Genomic DNA, 24832 nt, shown 5'->3' with positions numbered 1-24832 from the left:
GAGTAGAAAAGAAAGAAACCTTAACAACAGCATAGTTAAAGAGGCTACTGTGTGTGCATTTTTATTTATTTTTTTAAAATTTGTTTGGAGAAATGGTTCATTTGTCTTGTTCATTCATCAATGGAACAAGAAGGCAGAAATGTAATGATTAGAACTATTTTGATAATCAATAAATCATTTGGTTACTTCACTAAGTGAAGTCTTCTTGAATATAATATATCATAATCTAATATCTTATCAGACATAATATGTAATATAATATCTTATTTGTTACCATATAGTGACTGAAAAAAAGGATACCCTCAAAGAATATGCATTTAAATCTGCTGGATCTAGATTTTTCTTTCGATCTGCATTATGTTGTAGTCACCCCTAGATACCAGCCACCTAAATGCACATGATATTTTAATCAAGATCCATGCATTGTACCCTGAGAAAAAAACAAAAATGTTAGCCATCTCAAAGTGTTAAAGAAAGCCAGAAAGAATTCCTGGATCTATCCCTTTTTCTGGGTCTGCACCAGAAGGTAATGGGGTGTATTCTGGGCCAAGACCAATCCTCCATCCAAGTTTAGCCAAACTCTGTTCTGTTCTGTTTTTGTGTCATCCTGCTGACAAACAAACCAACCAATGAACTAACCAACAAACAAATGGACGCTGGTGAAAACATAATGAAAGACTATAAAACAGTACATGCTAGCTGAAGCGGAATACGTTAGAAGGAGAATATGCCTTCAAAGACCTTCATCTGAGGCAACTCAAATGTGCTGCATGTCACCAGGGCATCTGCTGCAGTTGTTGAGCTTTAACATTACATGGCTGCCTAACAAACTGTAGGCTCTGCTGCCAATTTTAATGAAGCACTATTAGAGTGAAAGGATAAGAAATGTGCCATCCTTTACATGATTGCCGCATGTGAAACCTCAAAGAAGCGGACCGCATGCTTCTTTAACATCAAGGGATATGAAGCCAAAGGGAACCGAGGCCAAATACATGGCAACTGTGAAATAAAGCACATCATCTGATGTGTAAATTCCTCTTTATTCTCTGCGTGATCATTCCTCCAGGTCCGTCCACTTACTCCCAATGACCTACATATTTCTGACTTTGTACTACTGAGCAGATCAGAATGTCTGGTTGCTTAAACAAACATGTAGGACACGCTAATCTTCAAATGACATTTCTAATGTGTGAGAGAACACTGAATTCTTTGAAAGCAGCTGTTTCTATGTGGCTGATTGCACGTGTCAAACGGGCTTTGTCTTGCCATCTCCTTCTAAAGCCACACAACGGCATCCAGCCGGCCCGTGTGAGCGTGCTCTGAGACTGTAGTCAGCAATTTCACCTAATTACAATGCTACGCTTCAATCATGTTGTGCGCCTCATGGAGATAGTGATCCGGAGGAGCCAAATGCATCTTTGCATCAAAGAAACGGAACAAAACAGCTAATATGTGATTGCATTTGTAAGCCGAACAATATTACTTATGCCTCACTTCATATTTGATTAGGGAACATTTGGGCCAACGCCAGCCAGAGCATTTCAGTGCAAAATCCCCAAAGAAGATTAGCATTTGTCCTTAATTATCTTGCCGTCTGTGATTACATACATTTAGATCTCTGATCAGCTCGTTCCGAAAAGGAAAGATGTGCAGCAGTGCCTCCTGACATCTGGAGGCAGCTGCAAGGGCAGGGTGGTGCATTAGCAAGCTTTACTGGGTTAAACATGTGAGCGAGGACCTTTATCCACTCTTTACTCACAATGATTCCATTGCCGTTTTCTCATAAGTAAATAATGTTTTATGCATGTGTGTATGCAGGGCTGTCTTCGCGTGTGCTGATCCATGAATTTGTGATGGAGTGTAATGAATCATGAATGTGGGTGGATGTGCCAGACGCAATGCTTAAGATACATCTGTGTTCTTTTACATCTGCTATATTCTTTAGCATATTAGCACCTCTGTCTGTGATGTTGTCACTCCAGGCCTCCTTACTTTCTTTCTGTGTCTCTGCCACTCATTCAGTCAAAGCAAACCTTACCTTTTGATCCAGCCTGCTGTTATGTGAAACGCGTGATCTGACAGAGCAGATTACCGCCTGGACATGACTAGCAAGTATAGGCCCACAGCATTTTTTTTTTTAAATAAATGAGCAAAGTTTCAGCAGCAGTGAGAGAATTGGTTGCAGTACTGATTTGGCAGGCTGTTTTAACAGATGCCACGGACGTTCTCTGGGACTGTTACCAACATCCCACTTGCACCTCTTCACCTGCAGCCATCCACACTGTTAGCAACGAAAACGGTGTTCTGTGTTCTTTTATTTATTTATTTATTTTTTTTATGTATCCTCCTAGATGTTCCACTTGATAACAACTCTGATTTGTCAAAAACCATTTCTGAGGCTATTGTATGTGTCATCACCGTAACAGCCAAGACTTATCAATTAATGAAGGCATGATTATATGGATTCTTTAGAGTCAAGTGTGATTTTGTATTCTCAGTAACTGGGATTCCAAATTGAATATTTCAATAATAATTATGTAATGATGGTAATACATATTTTTATATTAGCCGTCATGATTGGAAGGACTGTATCCTTCGTACACACATTTTAGTGTTTTATGTTCTCTCTCATCTTGACTGACAAAAAACACTGTGAGCTGGCCAATCAGAGGAGGCTTGATATTCAGGATGGGTTGTCTTAAAGAGACAAAGAGACAGGAGTTAAAACAGCGTCTGAGGCTGAGAGTGCTCCAGCACTGGACAGGGAGAGAAAACCAATGTGTTTTTGAGCATTAAAACATGTAGATCTATTTTAGGTGTAACCCAAAATAAAAAATATGAGCCTGAAAATGAGCACAATATATTTTGGTTGTGTTACGCAAGTTTTAATAATGAAACATAAATGGTCACTTTGTGTTTAACTCTTCCATTCATCCTTCCTCCATCTGCAGACTTTGCTGCACTTTATGTGAAGTCACATGACTTCCTCCTTTGCTCCCCAAATAATTTCTGCCACCACTAGAGTCTAAATGTAAATATGGGTCACATCAAGCTGCCAGCCCATACGGTCGTTTTTCTGGTTAAGGACATGCTGATGAGGTCATGTTGTATCAGTGGTTTCAGAAATGTATGAATTGTGTTCTGTTGAACTGTTGAACAGGTAATTGAATGCATTTTTTTCATATTTGATTTAAACAGCTTTATTGATCTTTATTGGCTTTATTCCTTCAGGCTGTTGAATAGTTATTCATGCACCCACAAAAATTAATCAGTTTAATACAACTTTATGAATGTATTTTTATATATCCCCCAAATAGACATCCTTGGCTTTCTATCGTGTCAACCCTTCTGTCTCCATTTTTGTTGGCAGTGTTGGTATTGAGTCTTACAAGTTTAACTCAGCCTGACAGAGTCTGAGCACAACTGTGATCTTGCAAGCGTATAGTGTATTGACAGCTTGGTTTCAAATTCCATCTTGGGTGCAAAGCAACCAACTAGAACAAGACAGATATGGTCTAGTGAGCCAAAATCCCATCTAGATTTAGGGGCGATTATTCCCTAAGTTCACTAAGGAAGGCATTTGTGATTGTTTTGTTCTCAAGAAGCTGAGCTCTTGATGTGTTAACACGGTGGAAGAATCTGTAGGAGAGTGTTGTGCCTAAAAATGTTGGATAGTTTTGTTGTGTATTATTTTGGAATCCCTGCTATTTATGTTCTGCTCCTAATTTGGGTGTCTGCATCATGGAAAGGGACCAGAAAGTAAAGACGAGTGCGAAGTGAGAGAAGGGACAACATGTTACAACTGGTTGTATGTATTGTATTATTAGTGTGTATATGTTAGGATTTGTATCTTTTTTAATACTTTTTTATATTGATGTTTATATTGTCTAAACAAAGATCTGCTATCTGTGTTTCGTTGTTGCTGAAACAATGACAATAAACACCTATTCTATTCTATTCTATTCTATTCTATTCTATTCTATTCTATTCTATGCAGCAACAGTCACAATGTCTTAAGCATGCAGCTCACACTCCTGTTTCATTCAGGTTTATGTAACAGCAGCGTTTTCAAAGTGGTGAAAGTAGCCGGATGTGTCAAATTATGTGTTTGTACAAAAACAAGAGCGAGTGATGAAAAGAGTGATGCACACCCTATGAAAGCTAAAAGCACCAGGATTTCCTTTCAGCTGTCATTTGCACTTAGGGACAGTCCTGCCCCATATTGATTTTTTTTTCTTGTTGCCAATCGTTAGTGGCCAGCTGTGGTATTCCACCTACTTTGACAAGTTAAGTCAAGTTATTACATCAGGGGAAACTTCAAACTGAGATGGACTCACTTCAGAGTCGCAGGGCTTCCTAATGCGAAAGAGAAAATGTTGGGTTTTTTTAAGTTATCCAACAGTATGACAATAATCCATAAACTCTTTCAAATGGTGCAGTTTTAGATCCTGGGAAACACGGTCCACAAGGCTGAAATTCTGTGTTTTCTTGACATTTGCCAACCAGCTGATGCATGCCAGTTCAAACTGACCCCACGTCAGCCTTTATAATCCTTTGACTCCTCTGTGTAAACATCCTCCTCCAGCAACTAAAAGACATGGACGAAAAGAGATTGCGCTACACTGATACTTTAATGACACTGTGTTTCGATGAATGAGATCTCAATCGTAAGCAAAACCGATACAACATAAACATGAAATGTGCCTGAAAAGATAAACAGCAGAACAAAAACATGATTTAAAATGAAATTGAACAAAAAAAAAAAAAAAAAGTAATTATGGAATACCAGCATGCTACACTATACCACGAGCTCTGCAGGCATGTGTTAAACTGATCACAGCTTGGAATAAAGATGATCACACTGTGTTGCATCTCCACGCAGTGGAAATGATATGTGACAGTCGGGGAATGTTGTTGCATTGCTGAGTGATTAGAACATTGTCGTTTAGCAGAGGAACAAAAGAGCCTTAAAGAAGGACCGGATGGAAATCGACTGTTGCATTCCAGCTTCTTTTGTTGTTCCCACAGAGTTTGGTCTCTGTGGCCAGGAGACTTGTGAATTACTCTGGAGACAGTGGGTTTGTGTTGAGCTGTTGATGGTGCACCTCATTACTGTAGCTGGGTGCGTCTCTAAGGACTGATTAAGGATTAAGCACATTTGAGAGTGCCAGCACGTATACATACTGCATCCTCCTTGTTTCATTATCCATGCTCCTCTGTCTATAGCTTACTGTATATGCATGCAGAGTACCGGTGTGACTGCCAGTGCCTGTATTGTAAAGCATGTTTTTTTTTTTTTTTTTTTTTCCAAAGCTCCACAATCTGAGTCTGTTCTGCGCCAATCCGCCACTGGTGTACATTCAGCTCATTTAATCCTTCTTTTTCTCACATTGTAATGGGTAGAATTGAGAAACAAGAAAACCTACGAAACTCAAATCTTTCATGCGACTGCCCGCCAGACTCTTTTATTTTAAGAAATCTCTGATAATGATGTCTGATGCTCTCAGACGTAGAGACGCCGAGGAAAGATAATAAGGCGAGAGTGCAGAAAAATGTGGCTCTGGTAAAACTGCTATATTTGTACGTATCAGTAACGAGGCAACGACTGGTTATTATTGTCCAAAGTATTTGCACATCTGCTGCCTTCCTGAGCAAAACAACTTTCCCAGTTCCTTACTGCCCAGGAAGGCAAACAGTGGAGAGTACACATCATGACCAGTGTACTCTCAGTGTTTCCACAGTAACCACAAGCTTAATCTTTTGTTTGTTTTATTGTTTGTTTGTTAATCATGGATCTCATCCTCTCACTGACGAGTGGTCCATGATTGAGCTCTCAAGTCCATCTCCTGCTGCCGAGTTATGAGCTCATCGAAAAAACTTCTCACTCAAGTGGTTTTGGGGGGGAAAAAAAAAAAAACTTTTCAGAAATTGGCTTGTAAATGGTCATATTTTGGCTTATATTTCTCTGACTTTGACAAATTCTGGAAGCCTGTTTGCTGTTTTTTTTTTTTTTGTATATCTCTGGCAGTCTGTTGATAGTGCAACATCTGTTGCATGTAGTTGTATATCAGATTTAGAATTTAGACATCTCTGTGCAATAAATTCACCAAAAGCCATTATAGCCAGTAACAATTGTGTAAAGTTGTATACCGCTTTGTTTGTATTTACAATTTGTCATACATTTTACAATCTGCTTCAGAGTTGTTTGTTTGGGGGCCAACATTTTACATTGGAAAAGGCCTGTAATAATTCACTGTTTTATTGTGTCTTTGGCTGACATCAGTTTGTGTTGTGGAAAAACAAAAAAAAATGACATATATGCAAATGTTTGTTTACCAGCAGGCAGTGTTTTTTACCTTGAGTTTGTGTGTCATCATGGTAGAATAGACTTGGAAACACCTGTTGCAGAAGGAACAATTACAGAAGCAGTTTTGGTATTCACATGTCAGCAGGACAGAGTCACAACACCTTGAAATGAAGGCTGAAAGACTTTGACAATGGCCGTGGTCTGAGCAAGGAGGCCAAAATTAAGGGTGTGCGGCCCCTTTACACTTTATGACCTGGGCCCACATTGGGTCGATGCAGTCACGATACTTCACAGGTGTGTAGCTGAAATGAAGGTCGAGTTCGAGAGGGGTGTGGTCTAACCCCATGAGCCACTTATTACCCGTGTAATAATGCACAGAGTGATAATGGAATTTTGATCTTAGAAGTTTGGCCCAAAAAAACATTGATTTCAGGGTCAGTGATGGCCTATCAATCAGCACAAACTACAACAGAAAATAAAACCTCTTTTGAGCCAGTGTTTAGTAGAAACTCCTTTGGCAATGATTTAGGCATTTTTTGACATGCATCCTTGCAGATTTAATCTGCTCAGATGATGTTTTTGCTTACATCAGCATCTTGTATTTCTTTTACACAGATTTGGCCACGACTGGATTGTTACTCTTTCCCTTAAACTGCCCTGGTGTCTGGATGTGGTTGACTCAACCGCGGGTCTAAATCACTCTCACTGTTTTTGTCTCAGAGATCTGTCAGTATCTGGCTCAAACCATCATTTTCTCTAATCTCCCATGTCTCTAAACAGCCTTTCTGCCTGGTGATGCTGCCATCAGCGTGCTCTGAGGTGGAGATTGTGTTAAATGCGTGATGGATTAAGCCTGGTTTCTGTCAGATAGGGCTGCGCATTACGACTGTGGAGCTAAATCTTTCATTTCATCTGACTTCAGCATCTTTTTCCCTCACTCCTTTAAACAATTCAATGCCCTTTTACACACTTCCACTGTTTAAACACCAGTAACAGTCCACAGGTGTGAGGTTAACACTTCTGCTCTAATGAGAAGGTTTTCAGAAGTGGTAAGTGATTTCTGACTTTTGTTTTTCCAAAGGCAAGGTTCTAGCCAAAGACCTGCAGTTCCACATTTTCTAAATTTCTGAATATATTCTGCTGTACCTTGGAGAACTCTCTGAATTGAGCTAATTGTTAAACACCCTCCACAAGATCCAGTACCCCTGTTTCTGAATCATGCAGCCAGTCCTTTGCTCAAGTTAGGGTCTGATATACACACTTGTTCTACTCTTCTTTAAGTCCAATCAATATAATTGTCCTCCTGTGCAACAACTCAAGTTGTAGAGACAGCATGAAGACCGGCCCTCAAAGGGATTTTAAAACACTTAACTCAACTTAGATGAATCTTGTTTACGAACACACAAACATTATTGACCAGAAACGTCGCTCAGTTGTTTTTTTTTTTATTTTTTTTTGGAGACATTCTAAATTGAAGCTTAAAGTCTCTGTAAAGCATTACTGTCACAAGATGATACGCTTGGCATTGTTCTCTTTGTGAACGGTACTTTCTATTTGTACAATGATTACTCCACCACTCACCCCCCAGTGGTACCTGGCTAAGCAGATAACACTGATTGTGTAGGGTTGAAACTGAGATCTACACCACCGACCATTCTGCTGCTGCCACAATGGATATGATTTTGTTCGTAGTTTGCAAAAAGGTTAAGATAATCCACACAATGTGCTTTCTTCATTCAAGCCGTTGCCGTTGAGATGGTTCAATTACATTGAGATGGTAGCTGAAGTGTGATCTCACAACGTCAGGAGAGAAAGTGAAATATATCTGACAAGGAAAAGAGGAAAAAATGAAAACTTCTTAAAATCTGAGTTAACTTTTGACTGAGATTGTTATTTTTATACAAGAAACTGTGCGACTGTGATATCAGAAATTACCCACATATTACCTCATGTACGTATTACTGTTTAAAGCTAAACTCATTAATACATTTTATATTATCAGTGCATCAAGGAGTGTATTATGACAGGAGTTGCCCCAAGTCACCCATCTCTGCAGTTCCCCTCATTTCTAAATAGGATTTGGCATCTTTCTGTCCTGGATTTGTGGCCACAAATTTAGCTGTTTTGGTTCACAATGACCAATCCTACCATTCAGCTACATCAGCAGACAATTGTTTTTTTAGCAAACAAAAAGAAAAACTGTACACCACATGCTCATTAGCAAATAACACACAGTTAGCTACGAGAACATTTAGCAGCTAAAGGGTCGTATATTTCCCTCAGGAGTTGATGGAGACCAAAAGTAGAGCTAAAAGAGAGTGAATATGACTTAAAATGGAGTCTAGTCTAGTGATGCTTTTCTTTCTGGTTGATGTGTAAGTTAGCGTCGCTCGTTAACATGTTTGCTTGTAAGGTGTTCATTTGTTTACAGCTGGCCTCAAGTAGGCAAACCATTCATCAGTGCTGGTTTAATAGCGAATGTGGCTGATGTTGGACTACTCCACGCAGCTTCAGCACTTTTCTTACTGAAATATGGTTTCTGAATACACTGCCAGCCATCTGATCTATGTGATACTGATGTACTGTACACGAGCTCAGTCGTGGTTATTGCAGCTCTTTGGACTGTGATATAAAGAAAATCCTGCATGAGGCATAAAATCTGCCGTATCAAAGTTACTCTCTGTTTCACACGATAGCAGGCTACCGACAAATATTATCCTTCCCCATTTGTCACGCTCTGTCCCTCTTTGATAGCTTCGGTGATGAGAGTCCCGAAATCACAGGAGAGTTTTGATCAAAGACTCAGCTCAGCCTTTTGAAAAACTGAATCCTGCGGCACTGATGTGTGTAAAAATGGCGCTTCATGTTTCTGTCTCCTTCAGGTGAGCACCTGCGCGTCTGTCCTCAGGGATTCACCTGCTGCACATCCGAGATGGAGGACAAACTCAACCAGCAGAGCAAAGTGGAGTTTGAGAACTTGGTGGAGGGGAGCAGCCACACTATGAGGACGACGTTCGTCGCGAGGCATAAAAAGTTTGATGGTAAGCTCGGTGGATTTGCTTGATATGTTTGACATGCAGAGGATGAGATGCACGCGGGTACTTCCACTTTTAGTAAACATATTCCAAACAAGCCGTCATTAACAATCACTATGGCTTATTAGTGCGATACTGTATGGGTTAATTTGTTTTGAAGATAGACTGTTTGCCTCTCGTCCTCTTTCTTGGCTCATAGCTTCATTATGAGGCTCAGTCACAAGTCTGTTAGAAGTCCAATTTAAACCAAATGATTCATGACAAGACTGAAGCATTTTAAAACACTGCAAGGAAAAGTTGCAGCAGTGTGAAGTCGCAGCTCGTCTTGACGTTGGATGGTGGTGTTCCTTGTGACTCTGCTAATCAAGGCGGCAGTGGCTAGTTTTAGAACATATGCAGACGTGGTGCTATGTCCCATTTACATCCCCCTGATTGCATTTTATTGTATCTGATTGATGTTTGTGTGTAAAATATATGATATGTAAAATGATACAAACGATGTTAGCCAGCTGCTTTTACAAGATCCACGCACAGTTGACAGGCATATAGGGTAAACACTTCTTGTTGTGGCTGCACTGTGGATATTACCAGTTATTTTTGTTTGCGATAGAAATACGTCACCTGTTTCAGCAGCCAGTCAGTGCTTTATAGCGAAGTCAGCTGGTCAAGTCAGTTACTAACGTTCAGCTGGTCCAAATGGCAGTGTTTTGGATGGGAAGAGATGTAGAGGAGGAAGCGAGGCTCTCTGGAGGCGTTTCCATCTCTCACCAGTCTTGTGTCATCTCAACCGTTTCATCGGAGTGGTTGAAGAATATTTTAGTCTATATTTTTTTAAGAATGCTTCCTTCAATTGCAAGTTTGAGGCACTTTGCTCGTTTGTATTTTACAATGCCACAAATGATGTCCAGCCACAACAAAGGCAAGAATGCTGGCAGATAAAAGGGATGTACACACAGAGTCGTTGCTATAGAAATGATCCACGGTCTTGAAGTCACATTGGTGTGAATTGGAAGGTTTCAGCTTGTCTCGCTCTGAATCTTTGGTCTGAACAAGGCTTAAGTAGCTATCACATCTGTCGTTCCACACTGACAAACACAGACTGTAGGTGTTTCTGATGTTGCTTTTAGCTACCGAGGTGCCAATTGTTACCAGCATTTCAGAATGCTTGAGTGCATACCTGTCTATAAAGTCAGTGCAATGCACCACTTAAAGGACTCCACATGGGGAACAGGGTTAGATCATGGTCCTACATTGTCTTCATGCCACTTAAACTGTCTTCTGTTTTCACTGTATTCTCTGGTCTACATCTCCCACTCCTCTAATTTTTCAAAAATCCCTCACAGTCTATACAGAGATATGACATAGGTAAAGTTTAAAAAAAAGAACAGCAAATTGTAGTCCTGTTGACCTTATGTCTCTGAAAGATCTGTGAGCCTTTTCTCTCAGACTTCTGCAATTCTGCAAAGGTAATATTGATGTGCGAGTGGAAGAGGGACTGCAGGGTCTTTAATAAAAAAAAGAAAGACTCTAATGAATCTTGGATCAGACATTTCATGTGGTCTTTGGCAAACCGTATGTCTAAAATCCCTTTTTTACCTGTCCATGTGATACCCATTGTGATGCACACGGGGAACTGTGTAAAGGGAAAGCGTAAAAGCTGAAAAAAAGAGAGATGTACATTTCACCCGGCCAAAACCATCAAGGAGAGTTTCTTTCAGGTTTGTCACTGCTGAGTGTTAAAAGATCCATCTGTGAGGCTGGCAATCAATTGAGGACAGTACCTTCACATCCATGGGACTGCAGGAGAATTCAATATTTATTTTAATTGGCAAGATTAGTTTACCGGTATGATTTTCAAACACGGGCTGAAAGTCTGATAAGAGGCTTTTAATGCTTGAATAAAGAATCTGGATAATGCATTTTATCCTTGGATAAATACCTGAATATACACGGTTGTGAAAACCACCAATCTGTTATCAAACAAAGATATGTAATGGAGACAGGATATTTTACAGTTTAATCATCTTTATAGTTCACAGGGAATTGAATGATTATAAACCCACCTGAGCATCTTTTTCTGCAGTATAATCTTTAACAAGAAGTTTTCATACGGAAGCATACCGGACAACATATACCCCAACACAGATACATCCAACATTGACCGACCAGTATATCAATCAAGCTCTACGTTCTATTTTCATCCAAAGTGAGTTAGAAGGATGTAGTCGGATGTGATCATCCTCTTCCCTCACTGTTATGGATGCAAGATAATTACATATATGACAACGTTGAAGATTGTATTGTTGCAGATCCAGGTATATTTTTATTTATATGCTAAAATAAAGTTGAACCAAATCATATCCTTCATTTTCTGTCCTCTACTGTTTGTCTCTATCAGGCTGTTGCAGCTCTGCTCCCCTGCACCACAGCCTACAGTACAGCATTTCACTGCATATGTGGGATTGCCTGAGTGTTAGAAACAATATTTTGGAAGTTGACATAATACACTGCTTTGCTCTGACACGACAGTACAAAACATTCAGGTAGCAGCCTCTCATTTGTTGTCAGTGCTTGCCGTCACTTTGTGAGCGACTTGATGGCAGGGCAGAAATTATACCTGTCTATTGTTTGGTTAAAGTGCTCCCAGCAGCCGGTGTCTGTACCGGACCAATGACTGTTTGTGTGGGAAGAACATCAACACTGTAAAACACCTGTACATCCCAGTGAACTTTTTTCTTTTATATGGTCACTGGTGAAAAGACATTAAAAACTGGACTATTTGAAGAAGTTCATTAAATGTCCACATTTAGACAATTTACTGGTATTTGCAAAATTTGCATTCACCTGGCATATTTGAGTGTTGTGTCTTAACATCCAAAATGATGATATGCAATTATTTGCACACTGCAGAGGATAAAACACGTCTGTATAGAAATCTCGCAGTATCAATTTTAACTGCGGGCACCAGGAACCAAACTGCCAACCTCCTTAGTGACAGCTGACCACTCCTACCAGCTGAGCTACAACAGATATATAATATAATTCCCTTAGCTTGTGCAGTTCGCGCCACGAGTCCAGGTTTGCTGTTGTCGGTAAGCTGTAATGTTCTATAGCAGTAAGCAATGTCTTGATTTATATGTACAGTATATGACATGTACCAGCACACCCTCTGCATCGTTCCGTGTTAATGACATTTTATATGAAACATTAAATGTGTTGAAATTGTGTCTTTGTGTAGACCACATTTTAGCCACCAGTGCAATGTCACTTTAAAGAAAAACCTCTGCACTCTTTAATGTTGTCTCTGTTTCAAACTACAAATAAACAAATCATCAAAACGATGACACAAATTGCGTGCATCACACCTTAGACATTCAGTCTGAGTATTACCAGGTTTCTGCCACAAATCAAGGTTGATATTCTTGTCTGTGGGCTGCAACAGCGAGGTGAGTCCTTTGTAGAGGTAAGATCGGGCCTAAAAAATCCAGCCCGACCCGACCCAGGCCCGCAGGCATTAAAGCCCGACCCAGCCCGAGCCCAACCAATTAAATTGATTTGCAGGCCCGAGCCCGAAGCAAACCCGAACTTTCAAGATTACGTTCACGAAATGTCCGCAAAGCCGTGCGCAAAGCGTGCTCTTGCTCTGCGCCTCCTGTTTAGTAGTAGTTATATAGCAATTACCTTACAGCGCCGCCTTCTCTGTTTTATCCAAATTATTTATTTACAACAAGTATTCCTTAGTTTAGTGTCCACACATCATTTTAGTATACATTTTTATAAACATATATTTATTTAAAAAAAAGTCAGCGAGAGAGAAGCCCGAGCCCGACCCGACCCCAACGTAATGATTGACATTTTAGGCCCGACCCGACCCGAATTTCGGGCCGGGTCGGGCTCGGGCTCGGGCTCGGGCTCGGGCTAAAGTTCTTACCTCTAGTCCTTTGCCTAGCTTATTGTGTCACATCAATACCTGGACTGGCATTTTCCATCACATTAATTGATTGATATTAACAATATAAGCTTAGAAATGTAATTTTTTTTTCAGCAGGGACGTTCAGTATTTGGATCGGGTAGCTGGTAGGTGTACGCTACAGCTGTTACTGTATAAACTCAACCAACTTTTCTGAAACTTCTTTTGTGAAGTATGCTGCAAATATTTGGTTGGTTTGTTGAATTGTGTATCAGTTACTGAGACAAACACAATATTAATAGTAAGAGTAATTGTTTACTGTTGTGTGACCTATTTTTGTTTATTTTGTTTGGTTTATTTATTTTCTTACTGTTTGCCACCTAATTATGACAGTGTGACACTGATAGTTACCGTAATGGAATCCTCATTATACCACGCAGTAGAAGATTACAGGGTGTAGTCTATTTACAGTGATAGAAGTAAGTTAACTTTATAGGTTTTTGCTTTTGCGAGGCCTCATTACGCTGCAGTTTTTCACAGTGGAGTGCCGTTAGTGATAGGTTCACTGGAGAATGTAGAAGATGCTCGAGCACACCATCTTTTGCATTTCTGAAAGACTGTGTGGGAGTTTTTGTTTTGGGTGCTCATCTCAGCCTGTGTCTTCCAAGTTATAATCGTTATATTTCTGTACATTTTCTTCCTCACTTGAAGTAAGCCAGAATGAACACAGCAAGTAAACTGGTATAGATTGAATTAAAAAAATAGAGGTGTGACCCTCTGCTGTGCACGTTTGACACATAGGATTCAGGCTTCTCTGAGAAATGGATGTAATGTGCTGGAGTGGAAAGAACCAATAATTACAAAATAAAAAAAAAGGTTCTGCTTCTGTAAAACTTTTAATTGGTAGCCATGGGTTATGTGAGTGTCAGTGGATTGTTTCAAATGCAGTAAAATACTTTAAAGACTGCAGTGTATTTCTACATTAACGGCACCATATCAAAGACGATGCCTCTGGAACAATGTCCACATATCTGAACAGTTATAAAGTAACACTGGTAGCACAAATCACTTGTGCCATTCAATCTTCAACATGCACCCACATCGCTCGGCTACTCGACATCACATTCCTTCTCTCTGCGTTAAGCTCCCTCCACCTCATGGGGTTTGAATCATCCCTCATCAATTTTACATGCCCTCATTTCTGTCCCCAGTTATTTATAGGGCCCTATTATGAAAACCTTAACTTACTTTTTGATTACTGACTGCTTCCCCTGGAGGCCTGTGGGGTTTGATGCATTATTGAGCAGTCCTGAAGCCATAAATGACTGTTGCATACAAGTACTAAGGTTATGGTACTCTGAATGTCCAATCATCTGGCCAAATCTTCCCCCCAATCTCTCAGCGTGCCTTATATCCTTAGAGAGACTTGGGGTCCAATTGATTTACAGTAAGGGGAAAGAAACTCAGAACCAACTTTGCAGCTCTGCATTGCTTGGTGTGGTTACGCTCCCAACAGGTTTGTGTTATTGGTCTCTGAAAGCATTAGTGTCCTCTGCTGTGGCCCAGTAGGTGCTCTAAGGTAAGATGAATATTTTCAATAGTTATGCATGTGTGAGAGAAAGCTCGAGAGACAGAGAGAAAAAGAGAGGGACACCGTGAGAGAGCATTGCATCACATCTGTTAAAGATTAATTGCAGTGGATGAACCATGATAAAAGGTGCCTCATGCTCAGTCAAGTGATTTGAGATTGAAACTGCTGTACAGGGCGGTTTGTGGCCACTGGAGCTGTCATGTTTTTTTTTAACATCTCTTTGATTTCTGGTCCTTTATGTTTGAAATGTCAGTATTTTATTGAATATTACATTCTAGACATGATTAAATTTAATTTCTATCAAACACTGCTAAATGGTAGAGCCTTGGATCTTTTACCCACATAAAGCCAATTATTTTTACTCTCCCGATGTTGATTACAAATGCAAAGGGTCATTGCAGTGCATAAAAAGGGTTGCCAATTGATATTACCGTAAAAATCCTATTTGTAAGAAAAGTTAATTTTTGAGACTCATTCCAAACTTGTCAAATAATGATGATGTGTGTTTCTCAACTTGTCAAAAACCGGTGCTTTGGGATTGTAGGAGGGGCCATCCAAAGTCAAAGCATTGGGAGTGAGACTCAAAGGTAAATTTTAAGAATAATTTCACCGCTGGAAAGATGGCCACTGCATAAAAGTTAGTAGTAGCTAGTATCAAACAATATCATATCACAGCTAAACTGCCCACTGAAATATGTTCGTGTGATGAGAAACAGACAATGTACAGACTCATGGTTCATGTTTGATCAGCACTGCTTTTGTGCGGCTATATACAGTCCCTCTTACACAACACAGGAACAATATTTTGGTCACTTCTGTTTAACAAAATTTCTGTATTGCAGCTAAACAGCATAGCAAGTTTCTAAAAACAGTTTAGTTGAGAAATGGACAGTAGAGCACGGGTCAGCAACACGGTGCCTGGACTGTCTCCTGATTCATGTAATATACTCAAAATATAGCAGTGTTTCCCACACATATACTTTACCCTAACATTTTAGATCAGTGGACAAACTGCTGCCACTGTACCCTTCCCCACCTACAGTTTCTGTTGTTACATCCTTCCTGTAAATGCACCAAATATGATGTGACCTGTGATATCTGCAGTAGAGTAACAGAATATCGGTTTATAGTTTCAGTACTGCCCAGTTTTGAAAGCTCAATCAGAGTTAGGTGAGATGCCCCCTCACTCAATCCAATGGAGTAAGAGGGGCGACGCTCTCCCTTTGTTTGACTATACTTTTTGTATCGGTGGATGTGGGTGACATCCCTAAAATACGTTAGATCTAAAGTAGAGCTAAAATCAGACCTAAAATCCTTCAGATGACATGTTTTGCTAGTTGTATATACTACTAAAATTGTAATGACACAGAAGGTTGAAAATTTGCCGAATTTGTAAATTATTTCCATGGGAAAAGAAGAAGAAAGCTGGACCAGGCACTGTTTTTAAGGTTAGTTGGTAAACTACTGTACGCTAGTAGGTCACATGTGCTCTCACAGATAGCCCATTTGCAAGGTTAGTCATTCACCAAACACTAAATTAGGACCGTTTACTCAAGAGATGTGTTTTCTTTCATTGAGTCCTGTATTGTAAATGCGTGCAAACAGCATTTTTTGTGTGGAGCAGTTCATGCTCTTGCTAAGGAGGGTTATGTAAGAGTGGATGGTGCAACACAGCGGATAAGTTTCACCCTCTGGTTTCAAAGCTCAGCGGCAAAGGTTTGTTAAAGACTTGCTTTATTTATTTTGGCAAATCTGCTTACCGTACACGGCACTAATATTGATAGTAATTGAAGATATAATATTTCCTCACTGTCTAAAGACAGCTAGCATTTTGTTATATATATATTCCCACATACAGATTTTGTCAGTGAGGTAGGAACAAGAACTCCCATGATCACATGCTACTTGAAAATGACTGTGCGTTTTTAATCACAGGTGTGACTGGGACAAGATTCCTCATTTATAAACTGAGTTGTTTAAATTGGTTCAGTCTTAACTATCTTTAGAGTTCAATTGATGTGAATGATCTGATATAGGGACATAACCCTTAGGAATAAGTGTTCCACCTTCCCTTACATAGCTTTAAGGTATAGAAAGAAGTTCATGACAATTTGATATCCATATCAATTTGTTCCCTTGCTGCTTCAAGCTACAATTCTTCCACTTACATTTAGAGGAATACTACAATATACCTTTGTTTTATGGCTGCACCGTTTCAATTGAAATGTCTTCTTCAGCATTTTACACACCCCTCCAGTTTGGCGGCGTATTTAGTGTTTATAAGTAGGTCTTGTTGGAGTTTAAGAGGTTTTTAATAGAAAGAAAATGGAGAGTGTTTGACTCAAGTGCATCTCCACTATTGCCCTCTCTACTTGTCTTTTGTTTTTTGTCGTGTGGTAGATGCTCATTAGATTCAGTTTGGTTGATGCCTTTCTGCCGGGACCTCTGCGAGAGATTAGTGTGTGTGGTTGGTTGACTGAAGCCTGGGTTGAGCAGCAGCCTTGGTTGACTGACTTCTTTGATCCTGCCCCAGTGGAGCTTCTCTGCTCAACGCTGAGAGCTGCAGCACCCCTCATTCAGCTCAACAATCCCTTATTCACACCAGACTTAAACTAAGAGTGACTGGAACACAACACCCCATTCTCTCTAATCTGTGCTCTCTACAAATTCACAGGCTCCTACTGGACTGTGTAAGCTGGCAGCCGCACAGGGTAAAAAGATGACTCCAGTTATAGCATTTCACACATTTATTCTTTCTCTTTCTCTCTTTTTTTTTTTTTAAGAAATGGGAAATTTTGTCATATCAGGGTTTAATGGAAAATACAAGAAACTGCCTTTTTTCTGTCAGTTAGACACAAGTGGAACAACTGACACAACTCTGCCTCAACTCATTATTAAATTACATCTTGATAGTTTTTACATTAATTGTTTAGTGCATTGAAGTTGTTTGTGCTCCACAGAATACTTAATGGAAAAATTGTGTAGAAAAAGCACCAAGTGCATTTTTTATGCATGAAAAAGCAGTAAATGGGACCTAAAATATGTTGCTCATAACGGTCGACACTTTGGTCCCTTGTACAGTGCTGTGGCCTTTTTTAAACTAAGAGAGGAGGAAAATAAAATGAAGCTTTGATGAGAAATCGAAGTGATGAATCACACTCAACAGCGCACTTCAAAAATCGACCCCATTAAAAACAACAGAGGGAAAGTTGAGGATCTGTGAACCAACACGTCGTAACTTATTATGTCAGCAATAATTTCTCACAGAGTAATGGACAATAGTTTTCCTTCCATTTAAATCATTTGCTCCTCATAAAACAAAAAACATATTAACTCCAGCCTATCTCGGCATTTTTGGCGAACTGCCAAATGCTTTTGAGCTTTCATTTCTAATCAACCGACCTGTGCAGCTTCAGCGCTACGAGCACTGCTGATTGGTGCATTAGGTGACATTTACTTTAGGCCAAGAGCCCTTCAAGTAAGCACTGATGAAGCATTACAATTAACCAGATATTTTCGAGTAAATGTAAATCGGTATGCAATGTAGTCAAATAATTGAGAGAAAGCCTCCAATAACGAGGTCTTGAAATAACTGAAATTGGGCACCTGCAAGACATAAGTCGACGTACATAAAATAAAACCGCTAAAGTCAAATTGCTTTCTTTTTAAATTGATCGTGAACTGTTCAGTGCACCGACGAGCCTAATGTAAAGTTGCATCCAAATAAACAAAACAATAATTAGCCTTCAAGCGAGATATTTTACCAACAATTTCACGAGATTGATTGTTTTTGTGTTCGACTGACAGGGTAAATATGTTCTGCCATTTTCCCACTATGCTCTAAGTGTGGAGGCTTGGTTAGAGTGAGTCACACCATGCTCTGATGGATGGTCCTTTCTTTATAGCATCTCTTTGTGTGTCCTTCTCAATGAAAACCTTTCACTCTGATTCAAACAGAGAGGCTGTGGTGTTGAGCCTCAGTGCTGTTGGTTTTAGTTTAAGAAATGAAACTTTGTGACTCTGGATTTATATAATGCAGTTAACAACGAGATAATTTTCAATGAAGTTCACAACAATAATAAACACAACAAATTAATAGTTCCGACCCCTTAAACATTGTAGTCTCTTGTCTTCGTACAGATCCATATATACATAAATGCAACCTTCGGCGATCTACTAACTTCCCAAGACATCGCAAACTCTTCACATGTATTATTCATGTTTGACATTCATTGAAGTGCTTGCCAAGTAAATGTTTTGAAAATGTCCACAATTCATCGCTGACGTCAAGTGATTACGTCAAAACAGGATCTCGAAGGTCCTCATTAAACTTTTCTTGTCCCAGTTCATTTCCAAAGCTATGAACTAGAATTATGATCAGCCGTTTTGTCAAGAGAAGCTATTCAATCCTTTTAAGAAAGCAAACGATTTGTTCACTTATAAATGTTGGAAGATCATCCTTGAACTCCTCAATCTAACTTGTCTGTTCTGTCTCTGCAACATGAATGATATCTTGGACACATTTAATTACCCTGTGCTCCACTGTTTCAGACCAAGTGCTTGAGTTTGTGGACTGATTTGTAATTTCCATTATCCTTTGTGCATAATATAATAGCCAACATTATTAATTCATACCATGAATAAATTGAATAAAGAGGTTACACTTGATATACAGTGCAAGATTCTGAAGAGATCTGGCCCCATTTAGACATTACACTCGACTGGAGGGTTTGGCTGCCACGGCCAGCTGGACACTCATTTGGCAGAAATAAACCTGTTAAATTCATTGGGTCCTGTGGGGGTTGGTATTTATTAGCCAACAGTGTGGAGAGTATCCCGGTATGTAATTATAGTCTTAAAATTAATTTATAAAATAAACAAGACTAAAAGTATAAAGCTGTTATTGATCGTGGTTGGCATATTTATTAGTCCAATCTTGTTAATTAAGTAATACAAAGAGGTCGTTAAAGCGGACAACCTTCTTGGCAACATCAAAATATGTTTACCTTAATCAGTCTATTACATCGACAGATATTCTCTGTGCAAAGTAAACATCTTGGTGTGGAAACAATCCTAGAGGGGAAGCGAATGGAGTGCCCACAATGTTGATTTCTCTGGCAATGTGGTTGTGAGATTGTATTATGTCCTGTGTACTTTGTGGAGATTTTGCACTGATGATGATCCTCTGTTACATGTCCAGTCAGTCAAAATGATTTTATTGATATATCCAGAATTACAACTTTCCCATACAGGGCTAGTCATGCTTGTTGGAGAGGATAATGAGGAGATGAAGAGGACATTAACCTGACATGGTCAGGGAAATTTAAAGCCAAACGTCAACAGTGAAATTAGCTTCTCCAGCATGCAGTTGTCCTGTTTAACTTCTCCAACAGGATAACATCCATTTTATCTTCCCCAACAGGCAAACATCCACGTTAGCTTTTCCAACGGGCTAACATGAGTAGTCTTTCAATCATAATAGTTCAGTGTACATTGTTCCATATCTTTACTGTTATTGCCTTTGCTCCGAATTTTAGCAGTTATTTTGAGTTTAGCCATCCTGACAGGAATTTCTTGAGTTAGGACATTTCTTTAATAGCAAAATTGCTTTCCTAAGGCAATAATAGTGTAAATGTGCATGCAGTTAGGGAATGTGTTTCTGTCCTCCTACAGTAAGATAGGATTTTAATTTGTGAACCTTTTAGACTCAGGAAGTTTCTGTAATATGGCCCCTACTCTCTTGTCTTTTGTGTAAAATGTAAAAATAACTAGGCCAGTCAAATTGTTGAAAAGATACAATCCAATTATACTTGAGTTGTATGTAGCACAGTATATACCAGTAGTCTAGTAGTGTAAATTATAAATGTGCCTCAAGAGGCTTTACTTGTACAAATATGTTACCCACTATCCTCAGACCTTTAATTTTGATAAGGAAAAACTCCCCCAAAAAACCTTTTTCCACAGGAAAAAACCATGACAATGACATCATGACACTGAACCATACCCCTTCCAAATACCGGACACATTACACAGGACATAAAACAAATGTAGGGAACACAAAGGTCACCACAGGACTTGGTAACCATCCGATGGTACAACGCCCTCATTACACAGGAGATGACACTAAATTACACGCAGGGCAGGACATCTGCGAGGACAGGGCACGCATTGATTTAACCCCCGCAGTCCAGTGATGAAGCTGAAACCTCGACTGACAGTCGTATGCCCATTTCTAATGAAATCTAAAACCATGTGGACACGCAGTTCCTGGAAGTATTCATAAATAAATAACCTCTGTTTTGATGTCCCTGCGTTATCCTAAGTGAATGTCAGGAAGCCTGTAATTCTCTGAGGACAGAGGGAATGGGGTCTGTCCAGCAGTGCCTTAGCTGAGAGTTGGTGGCAGCCTCCATCATCTGGCACAGGCTGCAGCCTGGTGTCACTTTTGTACTTCAGGATGGATGGCTTTGTATTGCCTGGACACTGTTAACTCTGTCCCACTGGTGAGCTTCAAGGAGAGGCTATAAGAGGCGCACCTTTCCACAAGCCACTGCAACAGCAAAAAAAGAAAAATGAGGAGGAAATCCACAGGCCTGGTGAAATGCGATTCTTCTTTTCAATATATTTATTTATTAAATTAAACTTTGTGTCAGATATTGAAACACATACACTGCGAAAACTCACTTACAAAGGATCCTGTTCTTGGGATATTGAGTTTGCTCGGGCTACAGCTGTGATCATGCCTGTCTATTGAGAGAGATGAAAAATGCTTCCCGCTCTCCTGCAAAGATGGCGATATTCTCCACTCATGGATCCCCACTGTTCTGTCTCTCTTTTGATTTCAGGGCCTCATTTAAAATGGACTATATTGGAGGTTACATTTGGTGGTTGTAATTGTAAGTGCTTAACGGTTAACAGTAAGACTGTCAAATGAAGGGTGGTTTTGTAATCACAAATTATGAATACGATTGTTATCATACAATGAGGTAGTTATTGGTAAGAAAAGGCGCATTTCCCACTCTTAGTGTTCGTAAATGAGCTTGTAGTTGGTTGAATATTTTCCTGGAACATGCTGTAATTTTCAGTCATTGTTGGTACAAGATCAGAGGCACAAAATCTGGCTGTGTGTGTGTGTGTGTGTGTGTGTGTGTGGATTATTCCTGGCTTAATGCAGCAAAACAGAAACGTAGAGGAAAAAGCCACAAAACACATCTTCATATTGAAATCAAAACAATGATTTTGCTTGAGGAGCCTCATATAAATATTATTAGACTGGTCAGAGTTATTAAATATTTCTTGTAATTGTTTTGTTCTAATAGAATTCAATTACAAATTTAGAGTCAAATAATCAGGCTTTGGCTAAATGGCTGTGTAGCCTTGCAACTTACAGTAGAGCACTTGATAGATAATCATGAATCTTGTGAGATTCAAATGCATTTAAGCTAGGTTTGTTTTTGCAATGTTTTGTTATATGTGTGGAAACTCTTAATGTCTCAAATGCTCATGAAAAAGTCTACCTGTCTGTCTACCTACAAAACTGCCTGTCTGTGTGCAAATCTGCCTGTGCGCTCATTGCGCATGATTGCAGCCAAAGTTTCCCCAAAATAGTAAAACTAGCTTGATTGCGGTGAGTGCTAACATTTGTCATAGTCTGTAGTCTAAAAATGATTGTGACAATACAGGGTGTTTGTTCTTATACATGAATGAGACATGATTTAGTTGGATCCGGTTAGCAATGACAACATTGTGCCGTGCTCAGGACGCAGCCCCTGAGAGGAAGAATGACCCACAGTAGCCGCGACAGACGCTTTCACACATGTTCAGCGGAGGAGTAACTGCCACCTTCTAGGACTGAGGGTTTGTAATAGCTATTTTGCTTGTGTGTGATTGTGTCACATAAGATTCATTTATTTGCATTTATTCATATACTCTCTTTTTTGTTGTTGGATGCCTTTAAACCTTAGCATGCATTTGCCGGTTTCTCCGAGCTTACCGACCCCAGCTTTGAAAGGATTGTAGTCAGCCGTATGAATGAAAAGAAACAGGTGGTCAAAATAAACCTAGAAGCAGAGTAAACATCTGTATTGACAGAAAAAAAATGCCAGACTGGAGACCTGAAGCTGCATTGTTCTCATACAATGACTAGCCACCATCGTTAAGTGAGTGAGAGTGACCACAACAGTGTAGCATCGGAACATTGCTTCAGTCCCGCTGTCGCATGGACAAAAGCTCACCTTCATTTAGAACTGACACAGTATAGCAAGGACAGAAATGAACAATACGCAGACTGTTTTTTTTGTTTGTTTGTTTTTTTTTTTCCTTCTGAGAACCTTGGTTTCCTCACTGAAGCTCCGGAAACACTCTGCAGGATGGATTAGTCTGACAGAGCTCTGCATGGAAGCTTTCATGGGGAGAGGCACTCCAGCAGCCAGGTTGAGACAAAGCTGCTTATCCACAGGGTCACAGTAATGTAATGGTGTGTGCAGCCAATTTGCTCCTTGCTATTCAGCGGGTATGAATATCATCCATGGGAGGAAATCACTTTGATTTTCTGAGCCTTGCTAATTGTCTTCTCCAGTGCGCCTACACACTGAGCTCGGTGTCAGATCTCGGAAGACACAAAGATGCTCTCAGCAAAGGTGGCTTTTGTCAATATAATTACCTGAACAGACGAGAGGACCTATAGCTCTGCCCCTGAGTTTTGGGATGGATCCAAGTGTGAAAGGGGTAAAGTTGCTAAACAATGTTCCTCGGATAATGTTTCACGCTGCCAAATGATGCAGAAGAACTATTGCTAGGTTATTAAATTTTGCCCTTTGAGGTATCATAGTATTGTATTTAATTATAATATTAAAGTAATTATAATACCATAGTCACCATTAGGATAAAGCGTATCACGCTAGATTGTGAAAGCAAAACACTGCTATCTGTTTGTTTTTTTTGTTTCTTTTTTTTTTTTTTGAATAATACTTTCCTTATTTGTCTAAGGTTGCAAAATGGTGAGGACCCAAATGCTGACACGGCGGCAAGCAGGAACACGTAACAATAAGCAATATTGAATGAACTGAGGCTGTAGTTCAGATATCCAAGGTGGGCAACAAAAGGTCTAGGAACAAAATTCAAGAGCAAAACTAGACAAATTACAACCAAGAATGACACAAGGAACACAGACCAAATGCAGGCAAACACAAGGAGAAGACGGGACCGGGGAATTGACGCAGGACGAAAAGAGACAGACTGACAGATCAGGGGAAAAACACAGGCTGAAGTAAACACAGGCTAATGAACAAATGAACAGGAAGAGGAAAGTCACAACCAGACACATGAGGATAACCAGAAACCCCAACAGGACATTATTCAGCTCATAAGAGTACTTCTACAAATACTGTTGGGATCGCTATGGACAGTTTTTAGAAAAAGGATTAACATTAAGGCATCAGAATCAGAGACATTGTTTTTTTTTTTATTTTTTTTTTTATTCGGCATATTGTTCCTCCTTGTCAAAACAACACAACATCAGAGATCAATGTGTGCTATGCTCATAGTGTCTAATGTGTCCTCAAGTACCAAGGCTAAAAGAGAGATGAGGAATGGGTGGCAGACATCTGGTAGTGGAGAGGAGAACACCACACATTTTCTTTTTTTAAATTAAGAGTTACTGAGCACATGGACAAGGGATAACAGAGGTCCCAAATCATTAGTATGTTGTATCTTCTATCTTTGTGTCACCAGAGAGCATCGAAATGCAACCTTCAAGTTAGTCATCAGAAATTACACACATAACATCAACCCCACTGCCACTTGGTCGAAGGCTACATTTGATCTTACAAAGGATAATGTATGCTAATACGGAGCACTGATGATTTTATAGCAACAATGACATCGCAAGTTGTTGCCTCGTGGCCCCTTCATGTGTGATCTAACAAACTGATTTTGAATTATAGCAGGTATACAGTAGTTCAATTTAAGTTCATTTGCATTGTAGAGTG

The 24832-nt window shown here is 39.7% G+C and overlaps 1 protein-coding gene across 4 annotated transcripts in view; it reads left to right on the top strand.

Moving 5' to 3' along the window:
* gpc6a (glypican 6a) overlaps window positions 1–24832 on the top strand; it is a 253302-nt gene that overhangs the window by 120029 nt on the left and 108441 nt on the right. For all 4 annotated transcript variants that reach the window (XM_037095505.1, XM_037095506.1, XM_037095504.1 and 1 more), the window contains one exon: window positions 9190–9348. In XM_037095505.1, coding sequence (XP_036951400.1) covers window positions 9240–9348 — 109 coding nt within the window. In that variant the 5' untranslated portion in view covers window positions 9190–9239. The remainder of the gene's footprint in view (window positions 1–9189; window positions 9349–24832) is intronic.

The sequence above is a fragment of the Acanthopagrus latus genome, chromosome 4 (assembly GCF_904848185.1).
Source record: "Acanthopagrus latus isolate v.2019 chromosome 4, fAcaLat1.1, whole genome shotgun sequence".
NCBI lineage: Eukaryota > Metazoa > Chordata > Actinopteri > Spariformes > Sparidae > Acanthopagrus > Acanthopagrus latus.
Note: the sequence above shows the minus strand (reverse complement) of the source record. Positions and strands in the feature narration are given on the sequence as shown.